This window comes from Odocoileus virginianus, chromosome 20, assembly GCF_023699985.2.
Source record: "Odocoileus virginianus isolate 20LAN1187 ecotype Illinois chromosome 20, Ovbor_1.2, whole genome shotgun sequence".
NCBI lineage: Eukaryota > Metazoa > Chordata > Mammalia > Artiodactyla > Cervidae > Odocoileus > Odocoileus virginianus.
The window spans coordinates 35,256,964-35,271,719 of NC_069693.1; the positions used below are offsets into that span (position 1 = coordinate 35,256,964).

At 53.5% G+C, this 14,756-nt stretch overlaps 1 protein-coding gene and 1 long non-coding RNA gene across 2 annotated transcripts in view; one reads left to right on the forward strand and one right to left on the reverse strand.

The window, feature by feature from the left end:
• Positions 1–5,422: 5,422 nt before the first annotated feature.
• CPNE2 (copine 2) overlaps positions 5,423–14,756 on the reverse strand; it is a 52,712-nt gene continuing 43,378 nt past the window's right edge. Inside the window, exons 14-16 of the mRNA XM_020903797.2 lie at positions 14,196–14,329; positions 7,199–7,435; positions 5,423–5,855 (exon numbers count right to left, since the gene is read on the reverse strand). Coding sequence (XP_020759456.2) covers positions 5,748–5,855; positions 7,199–7,435; positions 14,196–14,329 — 479 coding nt within the window. The 3' untranslated portion in view covers positions 5,423–5,747. The remainder of the gene's footprint in view (positions 5,856–7,198; positions 7,436–14,195; positions 14,330–14,756) is intronic.
• On the forward strand, positions 9,414–14,481 carry LOC110144008 (uncharacterized). Its single transcript, XR_011482210.1, has 3 exons — positions 9,414–10,720; positions 11,089–11,388; positions 14,079–14,481. It is a non-coding gene; the product is annotated as an uncharacterized lncRNA (long non-coding RNA).

Genomic DNA, 14,756 nt, shown 5'->3' on the forward strand with positions numbered 1-14,756 from the left:
TAGGGGGTGTCACTTAACACTTATTGTTCATTGGTAAGTTTTTTCTTACACTTGGCTATCCCTTCTCCCTCCATCTAATCCCGCTTAAGATTCTAAATCTTAGAGAAACAAACATAGGCCTTATTTTGTTGTAGCCAGCAATCAGAAGTACTAATAGTGTGTGGACAAGATGACTTATTTCTGGCAGCTCCTGATTCTAGTATTGCAAGTCAGCGGGACACCGCCCTCTCTGTTGGATACATTTATAGTTGTGGCTTCTAACTGTGGAAAGTGTTTCTCACCTAAAGGTGCTGCCCTCGTCTTTTCCTCTGCTTTGCCCTTCCTGCGCTGCTCTTCCCATTCAGAGCAGCCAAGCCCCGGAGGTGCTGCTCCACCCCTCTCCTAAAGCGGGGCAGAGGCTTTCCCTTTGGGAGGGAAGGAAGGACAAGGGGAGACAAGGTATGGAGGCACTGAGGACAGAGGTGACCATCAGCTTTTAACAACAGCAATCTGGAGGCTCCCCTGCTTCAGAGGAGTGAGCCCATGGAGTTCTTTCTCCCCTTGGGTTGGTACGTCAGTTGTTTCCACTTCCTTGGGTGTGAGACAGAGAGAGACACGCAGAATGTGTTGACACTGTGCTGCTGGCAGGCAGAGAAGCTACTCTGTTTTTTCGTGGGCAGAGAGGCCCCTGGATGTCTTCCAGCCCACTCCTTTTCCCTCCCAAAGCACTGACACACTGGTGCCCGCTGGCAGATGGTGACTTCCCTTCACCCATAACTGATGACTTGTGAATTCTTTTTCCTTTTCAGAGCTGCTCTGTGCTAATTGTTCCTGACTGTCAGTACAGGCGCATCAGCTCCATCCTAACAAACAAGACTGAGGTAAAACTGTAGGCACCTTCTGCCTTTGCTTCATTGTTCCTGCGATTGTGCTGTTGTTATTACAGCCGTACCCAGGGCAACCTCAGATCATCTCAGGAGGCAGACAGAGGAGCCAAAGTCACGATCTTCATGTGGTTTGACTTTTCAGAGGCCATTACTATGCCTCATGGCCTCTGTTGATGTTGGGAGAAGTTGAAAAAGGGTTCCATGGGTTAAAAATCTATATTACTTTGAAAGCTAATCCACCTGTCAGAGAACAAGACCTTGCTTTTCCTGTACTGGAGCTTGTGCTTCTAACTCCCTCCCCATCCATTGTAACAGCTAGATTGTGTCGAGGAGGTTGAGACTCTTCAGGCTGAGATTTCTGCTCTTTATGTCACAAGAGCAGTTGAAGATCACTGGTGATCATTTCATCTTTCACCATACCTGTTAGTGGAGAGCCCTGGAGCTGAGACACGGGTTCTGTAGAAACCACCAATAGCAAAGCAGGGTCTGGTCTGCCCAGTGGAGGAAGCTGCCCTGGAAAAACATCTAGTGTAGACTGTGTGTTTCAAACCCAAAGATGGAAGGAAACACTGCCTAAATCAAAATGCAGCTCCTGCCTTAGTAGATAATTAGGATTTTATAACCAGATAATAAGGAATAAAACTGGGGTTTGGGGTGGCTTCTTAAAACCTGTTGCATTGTCCTGAGTGGTAGTCTTCTTACAACTTTGAACCTTGTGAGGGAGAAAGCTTGTCTATGAGGAATGCTGTTGCCAGCTCTGTGGCCAGGAGGAGAGAAGGCTGACTTCTCAAACCCAGAGTTGGTAGGGCATTCTAGACTTTTTCAGGAGCATTCTAGACTGAAAGTCAAATCCCTAATGAGGAGTGGCTTAGGCTAGTCCCTTGCATTCTCATTTCTTTCACTCTTCACCTTGTGGGTTATTCCCTTCTGGCTACCTCCCAGGAATCCCAGCCTGGTTTTGCCTTCTGTGGATATATCACAGTGGCTATGTGCTTGGAGCCAGACATTTTACTAGCTGAGTCACTTGGGCAAAGTCCTTAACCTCTCCAAGCCTCAGTTTCCTCCTTGGTAGATAGGAATAAGGATACTAGCTTCACAAGTGAGGGTGAAAGATGATCTGGATTAGATACTTGGTGTGGTACCTGGTGCTCAGTAAATGGTAGCCATCCTAATGGTAGTACTGTTATCCTCGGCCTCCCCCATCTGGGTAGAGTGTCCAGAGTTTCTGTGAGTGGTGTTTTATGGCAGGTTTATCCATCCTGCTGGCATTCTTCAGTTGTAGTTTGAACACTGACGTGATGATGGGTCAGATCTGGCCATCAGAGCTCCAACCGCCTGCTTCTCCTTGGTGCTTTCCTCTCAGTTAAATGTTAATTGCTCAGGCACACCCAGTTCCTTGGCTCGGGTGTCCTAGCCGTGGGTATATGGCTCAGCTGTCATCTTTAAGCCCCTCCAGGAAAACAAAAAGAAAAGGCTTGGTGGCAGTGCACCATCACTTGGACTTGGATGTTTCTTGATTTCTTGGCGTGCCCAGCCCACTTAGGCGTAACAGTATGGAATGCAAGTTCTACTTGGTGGGAGGCTAGATCTTGGCAACACTTCCATAGTATTGAACACAAGAAGCCAGTTGCACATTCTTGCCTTAGTGATGCTGGCAGGGGCTGGTATTTTGCTCCCTTACCTGCTGGAGCAAGGGTTTAGGGAGAAGAGTGTCACAGCACGAACAGGCAGAATGGGTCCCAGCATCAGTGCTCTGCGGAGCAATGGACAGACAGCATGACCAAGAGACAACATTCGCTCTGAGCTTTAGATTATCGGCTGGATGTCTCTTTCAGTTTTACACATGGTCATGCACATCCGTATCCCTTACATTGATTTGTTCATCGGTCAGCATTTACTGAGGGCCCGTTGTGGATGGGCCAGGGATGTTTGGGATGTTTGCAGACAATAGTGTCTTCCTCCTGAAAAAAGTCCCGTGAAGCAGCCCTTCTCTACATTTTATAGAGGAAGCTAAAGCTCACAGGATTCAGTGACTTGCCCAAGGTCACACAGGTAAATGTCAGAACCAGAATCTTAATTTGAGCCTGTAAGTCTGGGTTTCTGTGGTTTCAATGAAACTTTAAAACAAATTCTAGTGCCCAGGCCTCAGTGGTGATGACTCAAGTGAAGGAGTCTTTTAGTCAGATTTCTGAGTTCACTTTTCATCCTGCTATCCATGTGCAAGAAGCAAATAGCACCAAGGCATGGTTTGTTCTTAGTGAAGTGCAGTTGACATATTACATTAGTTTCAGGTGTACAACATAATTATTCAATATTGTGTATATTGTGAAGTGACCTATCACCACAGTTACCAAACCATCTTTTTCCTGTGATGACAGCTTTTGAGGTCTACTCTCTCAGCAAGTTTCAAATATACAAGCTGGTATTATTAACTATAGTCAACATGGTGTATGTTACATCCCCAGGACTGACTTATCTTGGTTTGTTTTTTAAGTGGTGATTTACCTGATCAGGAGTTCAGTACATTCCTTTCCCCGGTGAACTCAAACCAACTGGGAGTAGAGGGCTTGCTTGACTGATCCATCCAAAATCGGGCAGAGAAGGGGGAAGAAAGACATGACTAGATCTGCTCCCTCATGCAGCAGTGAAGTGGGGGCTGCTGACAGCACCCTGAGGTAGGTGGTCCACAGTAGTTTGAGCATTTATGATGGGCCTGATGCAAGGTAGGGACTTGCCTTAACCTGCCCAGATGTCAGTCTGCATAGCTTCACCAGTCTGGTAAATTATTCACAAGGGGAGGTATAAGGGAGAGGTCTGCATCAGAAGGTGTCTTCCTAATATACCCATCCCCTGGGGCCTAAGGAGAGGATGTGGGGCTGGGAGGAGAAGGCTGTTCCACTAGAGAAGCCTCTGGTCAATCTGAACTTGACAGATTCTCCCAGGCTGAACTGGGTACAAACTTCCCTGGATGTGACATCCATCTAGACTCACTTCAGCTACCAAACAGGAGGGTAAAGTCAGCAGTTGTGGGGTGTTATTTCAACCACCATGCAGTCTTGCAGCCGGCCTGAGCAAGGGCTGGGTATGAACCAGAGTTGCCACTCCTGGGATTCTATCCATAGGGTCAGGATGACCCTTGGCTGGTGGGCTGTGACTTCCCAAAGGTCACTGAGGCTCCCTGCAGTCCTGCAGCCCTCTCAGGAGAAGTGAAGATGTCCCTCGAAAATGTTTCAACCGACTTGGTGGCCATGGAATCAGCAGAGGCATCAGAAGCCTAAGATATACATGTCCCTCGCTCACTCCCACCAGATGGACACCGGCTCCTGAACTTACCAGGAACCTGGAGGTAGGAACATGCCTGGTGCACCATCCTGGTCTAGCAGGCCATTAGTAAGAATTGCTGACCTGGGAGAGTAAGTTAACTGACTGCCCACTTCATTGGAGAGGAAGGGCAAATTTCATTAGCAGCTTGAGTAGAAGACTGCCTTATAGAGTCTCAGGAAGACAGTCAATGCAGTTGAACAAGTGCAGACTCTGGAGTTGGCCAGACCTGGAGCTAAGTTCTGGCTCTGCCTCTAATAGATTCGATTAGCCTCTGCTTGTTTCCTCCTCTCTGAAATGGTCATAGGCAGGGGCTCGTGGAAGGGTTCATCAAGATTATGCATGTAATATGCTTAGTAGGGAGCTGGAAATCTAATGCTTAATATGAATGTCTGTTGTTGGATGCACTCAGGCCTGTGGGGTAGGGGCTGACTGGACCTCCAAGGAGGAGGTGGACAAGAGAGAAAGATGTGTTTGTTATGTTGAGAGGGAACTGGACTTCTGGGGTTTCAGAGATGCGTCACCTGGCTAGTTTCATGAGGTTGGGCCTGAGCCCAGGTTGGGGCATGTGAGAGAAACCAACGGCTGCTGCAACCGGGACAAAAGCAGCCCTGTTTAGTTAGCATTCTGAAGCCAGAGAGGCTTTCACGTGCTGTAAACCACAGGGTGTACCCCAGTGCCTGGAGGATCTCCAGGAGGAGCAGATAGGTGGCAGCGACTACGGTCTTGTGGTGGGGGGAAGCAGGTTTGGGGAGACATAGGCCAGGGTGTGGACCAAGAGGGAAAAGGGCAGGGCACCATGTGTGTTGGCCGGGACAGCATGGGCTCTGCCGGGGCCCAGAAGGCCTGTGATCACTGGTGAGGGCTCATGCATTCCATCCTGCCGCAGATGTTTACTGAGCATGCACAATGTGCCAGGCTGTGTGCCAGTTTAACAGCTGTATTCTGTTTGTGTGGAATGCATGTCCCCAAGTAGAGGTGATGGTACCGACTTCACAGGCTTGCTGGGGGAAAGGCATTTTCCTGTTTCCTTTCCCAGATCAGTGAGCCTGTCAGGTCCCAGCTGAGGAAGGAGCTGACACAGGGACATCCAAAACTCCTTTATTACCCTGAGTATAACAAATAGAACATGGTCACAGTATAAAAAACAGCAGGAATTAGGTGCAGGCTACCACAGAGTAGGCACCGGGGACACGTTCCGTTGAGTCTGCAGCTAGTTACTTGGAAAAAGCCAATTATGATTGTAAAAATTTTATTCTCTTTAATAATAATTCCACTAAAATTATACAAAGTACATTCAATACTTAAGAGTGGCGAGGGTGGAAAGAGGAGGAGAGGAAGCCAGTTTGGCCTGGAAGCATCATCAGTCAACTCCAACAAAGGAAGCCCAGCTGGGCAGGAGGAAGTTGGGGGTGGAGGTCCGGTTGTAAAAAATAAAAATGTGGATCATTAAAAAAAAAAAAAAATAGGGCCACCCACAAGGAAGCAGGGTGAACGTGCATGTTCCTGGGGAGGGCAGGAGGCCCAGCCGGCATGCTGCTGCTGGGGAAGGGCTGGCACTCAGGCGGGCTCCGAGTTGGTGGGGGGCAGGTTTTTATGCTTGAAATACTGAACAACTTGTTGGGGTAGTTCGGCCAGCACAGCTTTGGCCAAGGTCTCTTTTGCCGCCTGCAGGGTAGGGTGGAGAGTGAGGAGAGAGAGAGGATTACTGGATGAAGTGGGGAGGCGCACCACGCCCAGGCAGCTGGTATAGAAGGTGTCCCTGGAGGACAAGCTAGACCAGAAAACCAGAGCTGTCTAAAACTAGCATCCCTCAGTCCAGCCCAAGCCTGAAATCCCACCTTTGGCAGCGCTTTCCTTTGCCTTGACACTAAGTGTGACTCACCTGAGCACGCGACGTGCCCAGGAGTAACATTTCAGGATGAATTTGTCTATAGGAGGCTTTTGGGGGAAAGAGATGGTGGACGCGGGCTGCACAGCCTACTCATCTTGCAAACAGTCCCTGATCTCCTCCTCGGCCGGGATCAAGGGGCTGCAACTGATTCGCTGCTCATCACTCAGACACAGGCCGGGCACACCAGGAGCTCGGTCAGTGTCTGTGCGGTGCCTGGGTGGGCAGTGCTCAGCACTTGTCCTCAGGAAGCTCACACTCCAGAGGAAGGAACTGAACCAGCTCAGGCAAACCCACAGGGTCCTGGGCAGAGAGGTGAGTACCAGTGCTTCCAGACTGGAGTGGGCAGTTCTTCAGGAACTAGCTCCCAGGACCTGAGCCACAGCACGCTGAAGTCCTTATGGTTGAGGCCGCGGAGGCCAGGAGGAGAGGAACACAGTGTGCCTCTCGTCAAATGAGAGGTAGGCTCCAGGCTGGCAGTGCAGGGTGGCATCTGAGAGCTCCCTCGGGGGCTGCTTGTGGGCCCTGCTGCAAGGGCAGTGCCCACGAAGTTAATGCCAGCCTCCCTGTAAGCAGACCTGGTCCCCTGCAGAAGGACCAGAGCCACCTCCAGGAGCGTAGGAGGCCTCCAGATCCCCCTTAGAGAAGCCCTCAGGGAGAGGAGGCCATTGAGGGGTGGGCCTTGTTTTCCACCTGAGGTGAGGAGGCTGGTGAGCTGTGAATCCCAGGAAAGCCCCTCAAAAGCACCTCAGGGCCTCTGCTCTCATCTCTTTCTCCTGGGATGGTTTGCCCCACATGGATAATTCTGACTTTTGGTTCAGGGTTAGAAGGCAGGTCCTCCTGGAACCCCTGTCCTGAAGCCCTCAGTCTGGATTAGGCACCACTCCCCTGAGTTGCTGAAGCAAGTGCTCAGCAACTGTCACGTAGCCTCACCTGGGGAGAGGGCCTGGCATGGCCCCGGGCACGTAGTAGGCCCTCAGGAAGTATGTAGTCAACAGAGCTGAGGGTAGAGGAGCCTAGGACTGGGCAGGCAATCCCAGCGCCTTCATCCTGGATTGTTAACAACTGTGCTGGTTGGGGTCCTGTAACTGCCCCCTCCCCAGTCCGCTCCCACACTCACGTTGCGGAATTCTCGGAAGGGCACGAACTGCACAATATCGCGGGCTGCCTCCTCCCCTGTGTGGGAGCGCAGCATGCGGCTATCCCCGTCCAGGAACTCCATGGCTGCGAAGTCAGCGTTGCCCACGCCCACGATGATGATGGACATGGGCAGCTTGGAAGCCTGCACCACGGCGTGCCGCGTCTCCTCCATGTCACTGATGACACCATCCGTGATGATGAGGAGGATGAAGTATTGCTGTGGGAGGGGGTCAGCAGGCACTCAGCACAGCCCAGGGCCCCTGGCTACCCTTCCCCTCCCTCCTTTCCCACCCGCCCCAACCCCTCTGACCCCTGGGAGGAAGGCTGCGCTCCTCCCAGAGCTGCTGCCAGATCGCAGCGCCTCCCTCCACACTCGGGCCCTGCAGGCCTCTATCACAGCCGGAAGCACAGACTGCTTGCTCTCTTCCTCTGCCTTTCCCAACTCAGGAGTCTGAGAGCTCCAGACTCCAGGCCTGGCTCTGATAGTGGCTACACCGTGGGACTCCGGGCCACTGTCTCAACTGGCTGTGCCTCCGTTTCTTCATCTGCAGAATGGGAGTTTCCACACCTCTCAAAGAGACCACGCCAGCCACGTGGTAGCAGCTCAGTAATTAACAGCCGTACCCCCACAGAGCAAGGCCCACGGCTGCTGGGGAAGATGTCTTCTGGCCTGTGGACTCTGAGACCAGCCTACCCTTCTCTACTCCACTTGCAGGTGAACACCTGTGACCCTGCTCATTCCCTGTCAGCACAGCCAACCTTGTAGGAGCTAAGCAGTTCATCTAGGCCAGTGCTTCTGGGAGTGTGGGGTCTGCTGGCAACAAGCAGAGTCTGGGCACACCCCAGACACAGCATCAGTCACAGTGGGGAGGGTACTGGTTTTGCAGTGGTCTTTGAATTCTACAAACTGTACCCAGGAGGAAGTCTGTCTGGTGCCAGTATGTCGCACTTGCTAACCCACCCTATTAACAAAGAGAAGGCAGGAACCTAAGAGCTCCAGAGATAGCAGTCTCTAGGTAGATCTTGCTACCACTGTGCTGCCTGATGTATTTATTTTTATTGTTACTCTCTATCCTAGCAAACAATAACTAACTTTTCCTGTACAGTGGGTTATAGTTTCTCTATAAAATTAAGTGGAAAAAAAAAACTGAATAATAATTAGTGTAGGTGATAGGTGGCCATAGCACAGACTGTGGAGGTGGGGGGTAGGTGAATCAAGTTCAGGAAAGCTCACTGGACTCCCAGCTGCCTGAGATCTCATCTTCAACTTGGTTCTGTGCCTAGCCTCCCCTGACCCCTTCTGGGGACTCAGTTTTCCCTATCCATAAAATGAACAGAAAAGCCCCTGTGGTCCTAACAGTCTCTGTTTAGGGCTTTTGCCTTTTTGTCTGACCCTTCTGATTCTTAGGAGAGGCGATGTGGACCCAGAATAGTCAAGGTCATAGAGGTAAAAAGGGCAGAAGCAAGCCAGCTCCCAAGTCAGCATCTGGCCACCTTCTCACTCAGCAAAGCCCTTCACTGCCTGGGAAGCATATGGAGACCACAAGTTCAGCCATCAAGGATTCCTTACTCTCCTGCCTGTCCCCAGACACAGCTGTGGAAGGCAGGAATGAACCGCATGGAGGTATGGACCCCACCATCCTAAGCCCCAACCCCCAACAGTAATCCAACTTCTGCACTGTGCCTTTAAGAGACTGATCACTTGGCTGGGGATAGATACCTGTTGCTATGGAGATGGCAGCCTGAATCCTTGCAGTGGAGGCTGCTGCTGCCAGTCCCCATTCCTCCAGTTGGGGGTCACCTCATAAGCCCTTCCACACTCTTGTCCCCTCACAGCCCACCATCGTCCCAGCCAGCCAACACCCCCTTCTCTTTGTGGCCCTCTCACCCCACTGCTATCCTACCACAAATGGTCCAGGACAGTATTTCTGGGGTACCTAAGTTGGCAGGAGAAGCCTGGCTATGAGGACAGAAAAGAACACTTGGCCGTGGGTGACAGGCTTCTCCACTCAGAGGGTGGGGCTGGTTTCCAAGCCCCGTCCAGCTCAGACCACAGTCTCCCACCCTCCTCCTGACACGGCCCTCTTGACTCTTCCCTTTCAGCCAGCCACGTGTCTGCATTTGGAGACTTGGAGCCCGCAGGCCCTGGTTCCTGCAGAACTGTAGGCACCAACTAAAAGGGTGAGTCATGGTGGCAGTGACCACACACACTCCCTGTCACCCTCACTCTGGGATTCTCCTTTTGGAGATGGGGAGACAAGCTGACGGGTTCAATGACTTGCTCAAGGACTCAGTCAGGAAGGGCATAGTCGAGGTTCAAGCCCAAGCCTGGGGCTCTGCCACAATGGCATCAGTGCTCAGTAGCTCTCTCTCCAGTAGTGGGGCCTGGCAGGGCAAAGGTTTCTGTACCCTCTCCCCCAGCGCCCCAGTTCAGGAGGCCTGAATGGCCAGGACAGCCACCTAGGGCAGGGCCCAGAGGTATGGCATGGGACTCAACTCTCACTCCTGTGCACCAGCCAGACACCCACAGTGCCCGCACCTATGTCCCAGGCCTCAGCATCTGTGCAGCTGGGCCCGCCGGGGAGCAGCCTGGGCCAGCCTTGGCACTGGAAGTGCCGCTGACAAGTCCTAGGCTTCATAGCCCGTCCCAGGCAAAAATGAGGTTGTCCAGGAACCCGAAGGTGCACTCCAACCCCAGGAGTCCACAACCCCATCCCCAAGACATCAACGGAGAGATGGGAAGGATGTTGTGGAAGGGGAGAAAGAAGGGAGGCGTCAGGCAGGAGGAGGTGGGCAGGGCCTCTGCTGTCCCCACAGGCAGTCCTGGTCTACCCTACCCCAAGCTTTCCCACCTCCGTGCCTTTCCTGGTGTTCCTCCTGCCTGGGAACCCTCCCCAGCCACAGCTCCAAGGCTCCCGGAGGCCTGAGCTCTGCTTCCACTGCCAGCGAATACCACGTGGGGAGGACTCCTCTGGACACTTCTCCCCCCACCCCACCCCCGCACCCTTAGAGCTCCTCAGGGCAGCCCCTCCCCCAGGCCTTCTGTATCTCATGGGCCTGGCACCCTGTGTGTGCTCCATAAACATGACCAACTGCCACCGGGTCAAACCCAGATCCCAGATCTCCGACACATTACAAGGATGGACTGTATCTTGCCCTTACCCAAGAGGTTTTTCAGGTTTCTCAGGCTGTAAATGGTCACTTCCCCTAACACATTTAACGTGTGACTTGATTTATATGAAACTGACTTGACCACAGAATTCCAGGCAGAGTCCAGGAAAGTTGCACTCATTCCTAGCTTACTTCTGAGAAGTTGGCAGCTGAGGGCCCTGGGGAGTGGAGGGAGATTCCCAGGGTGCTGACTGCTTCCCACATGCCCCCTACCCCTGCCCCACCCACCATTAGGACTGGTTGCCTAGGCAGCCAACCAGCAATGGACCACGGATAGGAAGACCCAGGTCATAGAGGTCAGAGCAGAGGGGAGGATGAGGAGCTCTCCACAGTAAGAGCCCCGTGGTCCCATCCAAACTTAATATCTTTCAGTGACTGTCACTGCCCTCAAGAGAAAGTCCAGGTTCCTCACTAGCTTAGAAGGCATCTCTGGGACCTGGCCTACCTTTCAACCTTACCCCCACCCACCCCTCTTACATCACACCCCTTCCTTCAGTTACGCCACACACCACACCTCCAAGCCTTTGCCCTATTCTGTTCCCTCTGCCTGGGACACGCCACACACACACACCCTTTATGAGACCAACTCTTAAGCAGCCTCCAAGTCTCAGCTTGGACCTCACTCCTCGAGGAAGCCAGCTCTGAGCCCTCGTCTGGGGTAGGTGCCACCTTTATAATCCTGTGCTTTTGCCATCACAGGTTTAATCCGTTGGCATTACAGCTGCTGTCTCCTGGCCCAGCTCCCCACTAGACCACTGGCCCTGGGAGGGCAGCGGCCATAGCCTGGGATCATGGTCTCCCCATTGCTGCACGGAAACACACACTGTAGAACCAAGCTATGTGAATGAATGGGAGAGTGCGGGCCTGCCTGGAGAGATGCTTCCACCACCTGCTCTTGATTTCCTGTGCGTGGGTGTGCGTGCATGTTCGTGTGCCGGGGACAGGGAGGATGAAGCCACACCAAGTGTTTCCCAAACAGCGGCTGTTCAAAAGCATCAGGTACTGCGCAGATCACTTCCTTTTGCTTTAGGCCTAAATGAGCTCAGCATCACCAATTGCCGGCCCAAGAGGCGTCCTCAGAAGATTCACCAGCCCACGTTGATTAGGGGCTGTCAAGTGCCAGGCTCTGTGCTGAGCAGTTTGGATGCCGATCTGCCTGAATCCTTGCAGTGCTTCCTTTAGGCAGGCAGCATTCCATCATCCCCGTTGTACACATGAGAAAACTGAAGTTGGCAGAGCTTAAGCACCCTGCTCTAGGTCCCACTGTCAGGAAGTGGGGCGCTGGGATTTAAGCCAGGTCAGTGGGCCCCCAGAGCTTGAGGCCCACCTTCAGCACACAGTGATACAGACAGAGTGAAGGCAGGAGGTCGTCTTGGACAGCAGAGTGGGAGGGGCCTCTTGCAGCCCAGAGGTGCTGGCTGGAGGTCACACCCAGGGTGGGTGACAGTGCTTCCCCAGGGTGTGGGAGCCAGGGTTGGAAGGACCTGGTCATGACGAAAGGGGCTGGGGGATTGTGAGGATTAGGACTGGTCAGGATCAAGATGGGCTCAGAGCAAGCACCAAGTTCTTCCCTGTGAGGGCCCTCAGCAGTTGTTCCCCAGAACACAAAGACACCTTCCTGGCAGTCCCCAGTGCCCAAGCCTCTCCAGATTGAGGGTCTAGCAGGTACTGGCCCCCTTCTCAGAACCTGCTCGGCAGGTGAAAGAGCACAAGAGGAACCCTGGGCTCCATTCCTGCTCCACCCCATTTTTTACGCTTAAACAAGAATGCAGGCCATTCTTCCATCCCTCTGAAAGCGAGTCCAGGCAGATAAAAGACTAGGCGGGACAGTGGCCTGGGCAGCAGCAGGCATCCAAACAGTGTGTGAGGTGAGGGGCAACCCTCCCTCTGCCCCCTCCAATTCTAACCCAGGAACATAAAAAAACAACTCGCAGGTCCTCCCCAGTTACTTCCCATCAGGTGGGCTTGTTCCATTTCATAAAGGAAACAGGCTCAGAGCCGTCAGCTGCTACCACCAAGGCCAGGACTAGAGCAGGTCATGCTCCCTGGAGCAGAAACGACCGGGACCACCTTCCTTCGAACCTCCTTCCTGTCCATCACCGGCATCTGCTGTCCCCTCTGCCTGGGGGCTCTCCCCAGAACCCTCTGCCGCCTGTCTTTCCTCGTCCTCAGGTCTCACGGGTTGCCAGCTGTTGTGTTATCACATTTTAATCCTAACACCACCACCCCAAGGTCGGTCCTATTACTATTCCCATGGTACATACGAGGCTCAGAGAGAGTAAGCGATTTACCCAGGTCACACAGTGATGAACAGGCAGGGGCAGGATTCACACCCTGGCAGGCTGACCCCAGGACCCCCTTTCCCACACACCACGTGCTGCTGTCCTGCCCTCCCCAGGCTGACCAGTGTTGTCTGCTCTCATAACCTCCCCTCCTCTTATCTTGGCCTCCGTCTTCGGGGAGGCAACCTCTAACCTCCTCAGCAGGTGCCTCCCTCCTCCGGGCAGTCTGAATGGGACCAGGTCCCTTTCCCTTTGAGAGAGGCCCTGGCTGAATCACCTCCTCCCAGCTCCTCGTGGGGTGCACAGCACATGACAGGGGCCAACTTAAATCCATCCATTCCCAGAACACAAGCGTCTGCCGCAGCACCGGCCTTGGAGTAGATAAGAGACAGCAGACACACACACTGCACGGCCCCACGGGGCTGAGGGTCCAACACAGGAGAGACACAAGAGACAGAAACGCAGAATATGTGAAGGAGATGTTGCCGCCCTCATCAGCGTCAAGACAGGCATAAGCAGAAGGCAGGAGAGAGGCTTGAGTGAGTGTGCAGGGTAGGCCGCAGGCAAGTAGCAGTTGAGGGGACACTGAGAGAAGGGACGGAGCCAGCATCGGGAAGGACCTCCAGGCACAGGAGATGGCAGAACAAAGGACAAGCTGGTGTCTCTGAGGGGCGGAACAAGGTGGAAGTGGGATGGTCAACGCAAGTGAAGAAAGGAGTGTGGGGCTGGGGGGGAGGGGCAGGACCTGATGTCTACAGTTAAAGGACCTGTCAGCAGGAGCATGGATAGGAGGGGTGGGGGCATGTGACAGTGGCCACAGCCTCGGGGCAGCTGGCGAATGAAGGCAGAGTGAAAAGGGCAGGCAGGAGCGACTTCAGCACTTGTGCAGCAACCCTTTCCTTCCAGAGGAGAAGGAAGCCGCCTTCCACCGAGGGCACAGGGGCCTCAGTCACAGTCCAGGTTCCACCACCCCAATGCGTGTGCCGGTTCCCAGTCTGGGTTCAGACCTCCAACTCACATCACAAGCCTTGGTGGACTGCAGGGGAGGCAGACAAGGTGGCCCCAACACTGGCACTGGGCCTGAAGCTGGGAGGGGGAGGGGAGGGAGAGTGGCTGGGATGCACAATTCCCTGGACAGCTGTTTGCCGTATATTCCAGATGCCACACAGCAGCCCTGTCACTGACCACCAGACCTGGGCCAGACAGTTCCAAAGCCCTCAGTGTGAGGTGGGGGCTGCAGGGACCCCAGACCCAGGTTTCCCTCTGCCCATCAAGGCACTTCCCAATAATCACAACCCTATTTTCCTCTAAGCACAAACAATGGAATGGCTCTCTGTCCTGGAGTCTGTGCTCAAGGAAGCCGGAACCAAGGCAAGCTTGCCCCCAACCCCTTCCCCATCCCTGCAGGTAAACTAAAAGTGGAGAGACACTGGGCTCACCTAGGATCTTAGAACACGGAGAGGCAGAACACCCAGCCGGTGCCTGCCCTACCCTGCACGTCCACACCAGTGGTCACCTACTCACCGTGGCTGTCTGCTGCTGCGTGGCTTGGGCTGCAAACCGGGCCACATGGTTGACGATTGGAGAGAAATTGGTGGGACCATAGAAGCGGATGTGGGGCAAGCAAGCCGAATATGCCTGGGCGATGCCGTCCACACCTTCCTCAGGGAGAAGAGAAGACTCTGGATCAGCCTGGTCCTCCCTGACCCTGCCCCCAACCCAAAGACCCCTGCTGTGCCCAGTCTGGGCCCTGGGGTACTGGAAGGTCCCAGAGCAGGGCCAGGGTGGAATAAAGAGTCCTGAACACGGAGTCTGACCTGAGTTCCAATCCTGCCTTTACCACTTCTTAGTCATGGGGCCTGAGGGAAGGTACTTAAATCTATCTGATCCTAAAAAAAAAAATCTATCTGATCCTGTCAAAGGGGCTGGTGAGCTGGCAAGAGGGGGTCTAGCAGGCTCCTCTTGGAGAAGGAGTGGGCAGAGCCTGCAGTGACACTCGGGTCCCAGGAAGCCATCTGGGGGTCCATTCTGCACATGCTATGGCTTCTTAGGGTTGGTGAGGGGCTAAGGTTTGCACAGTCCTGC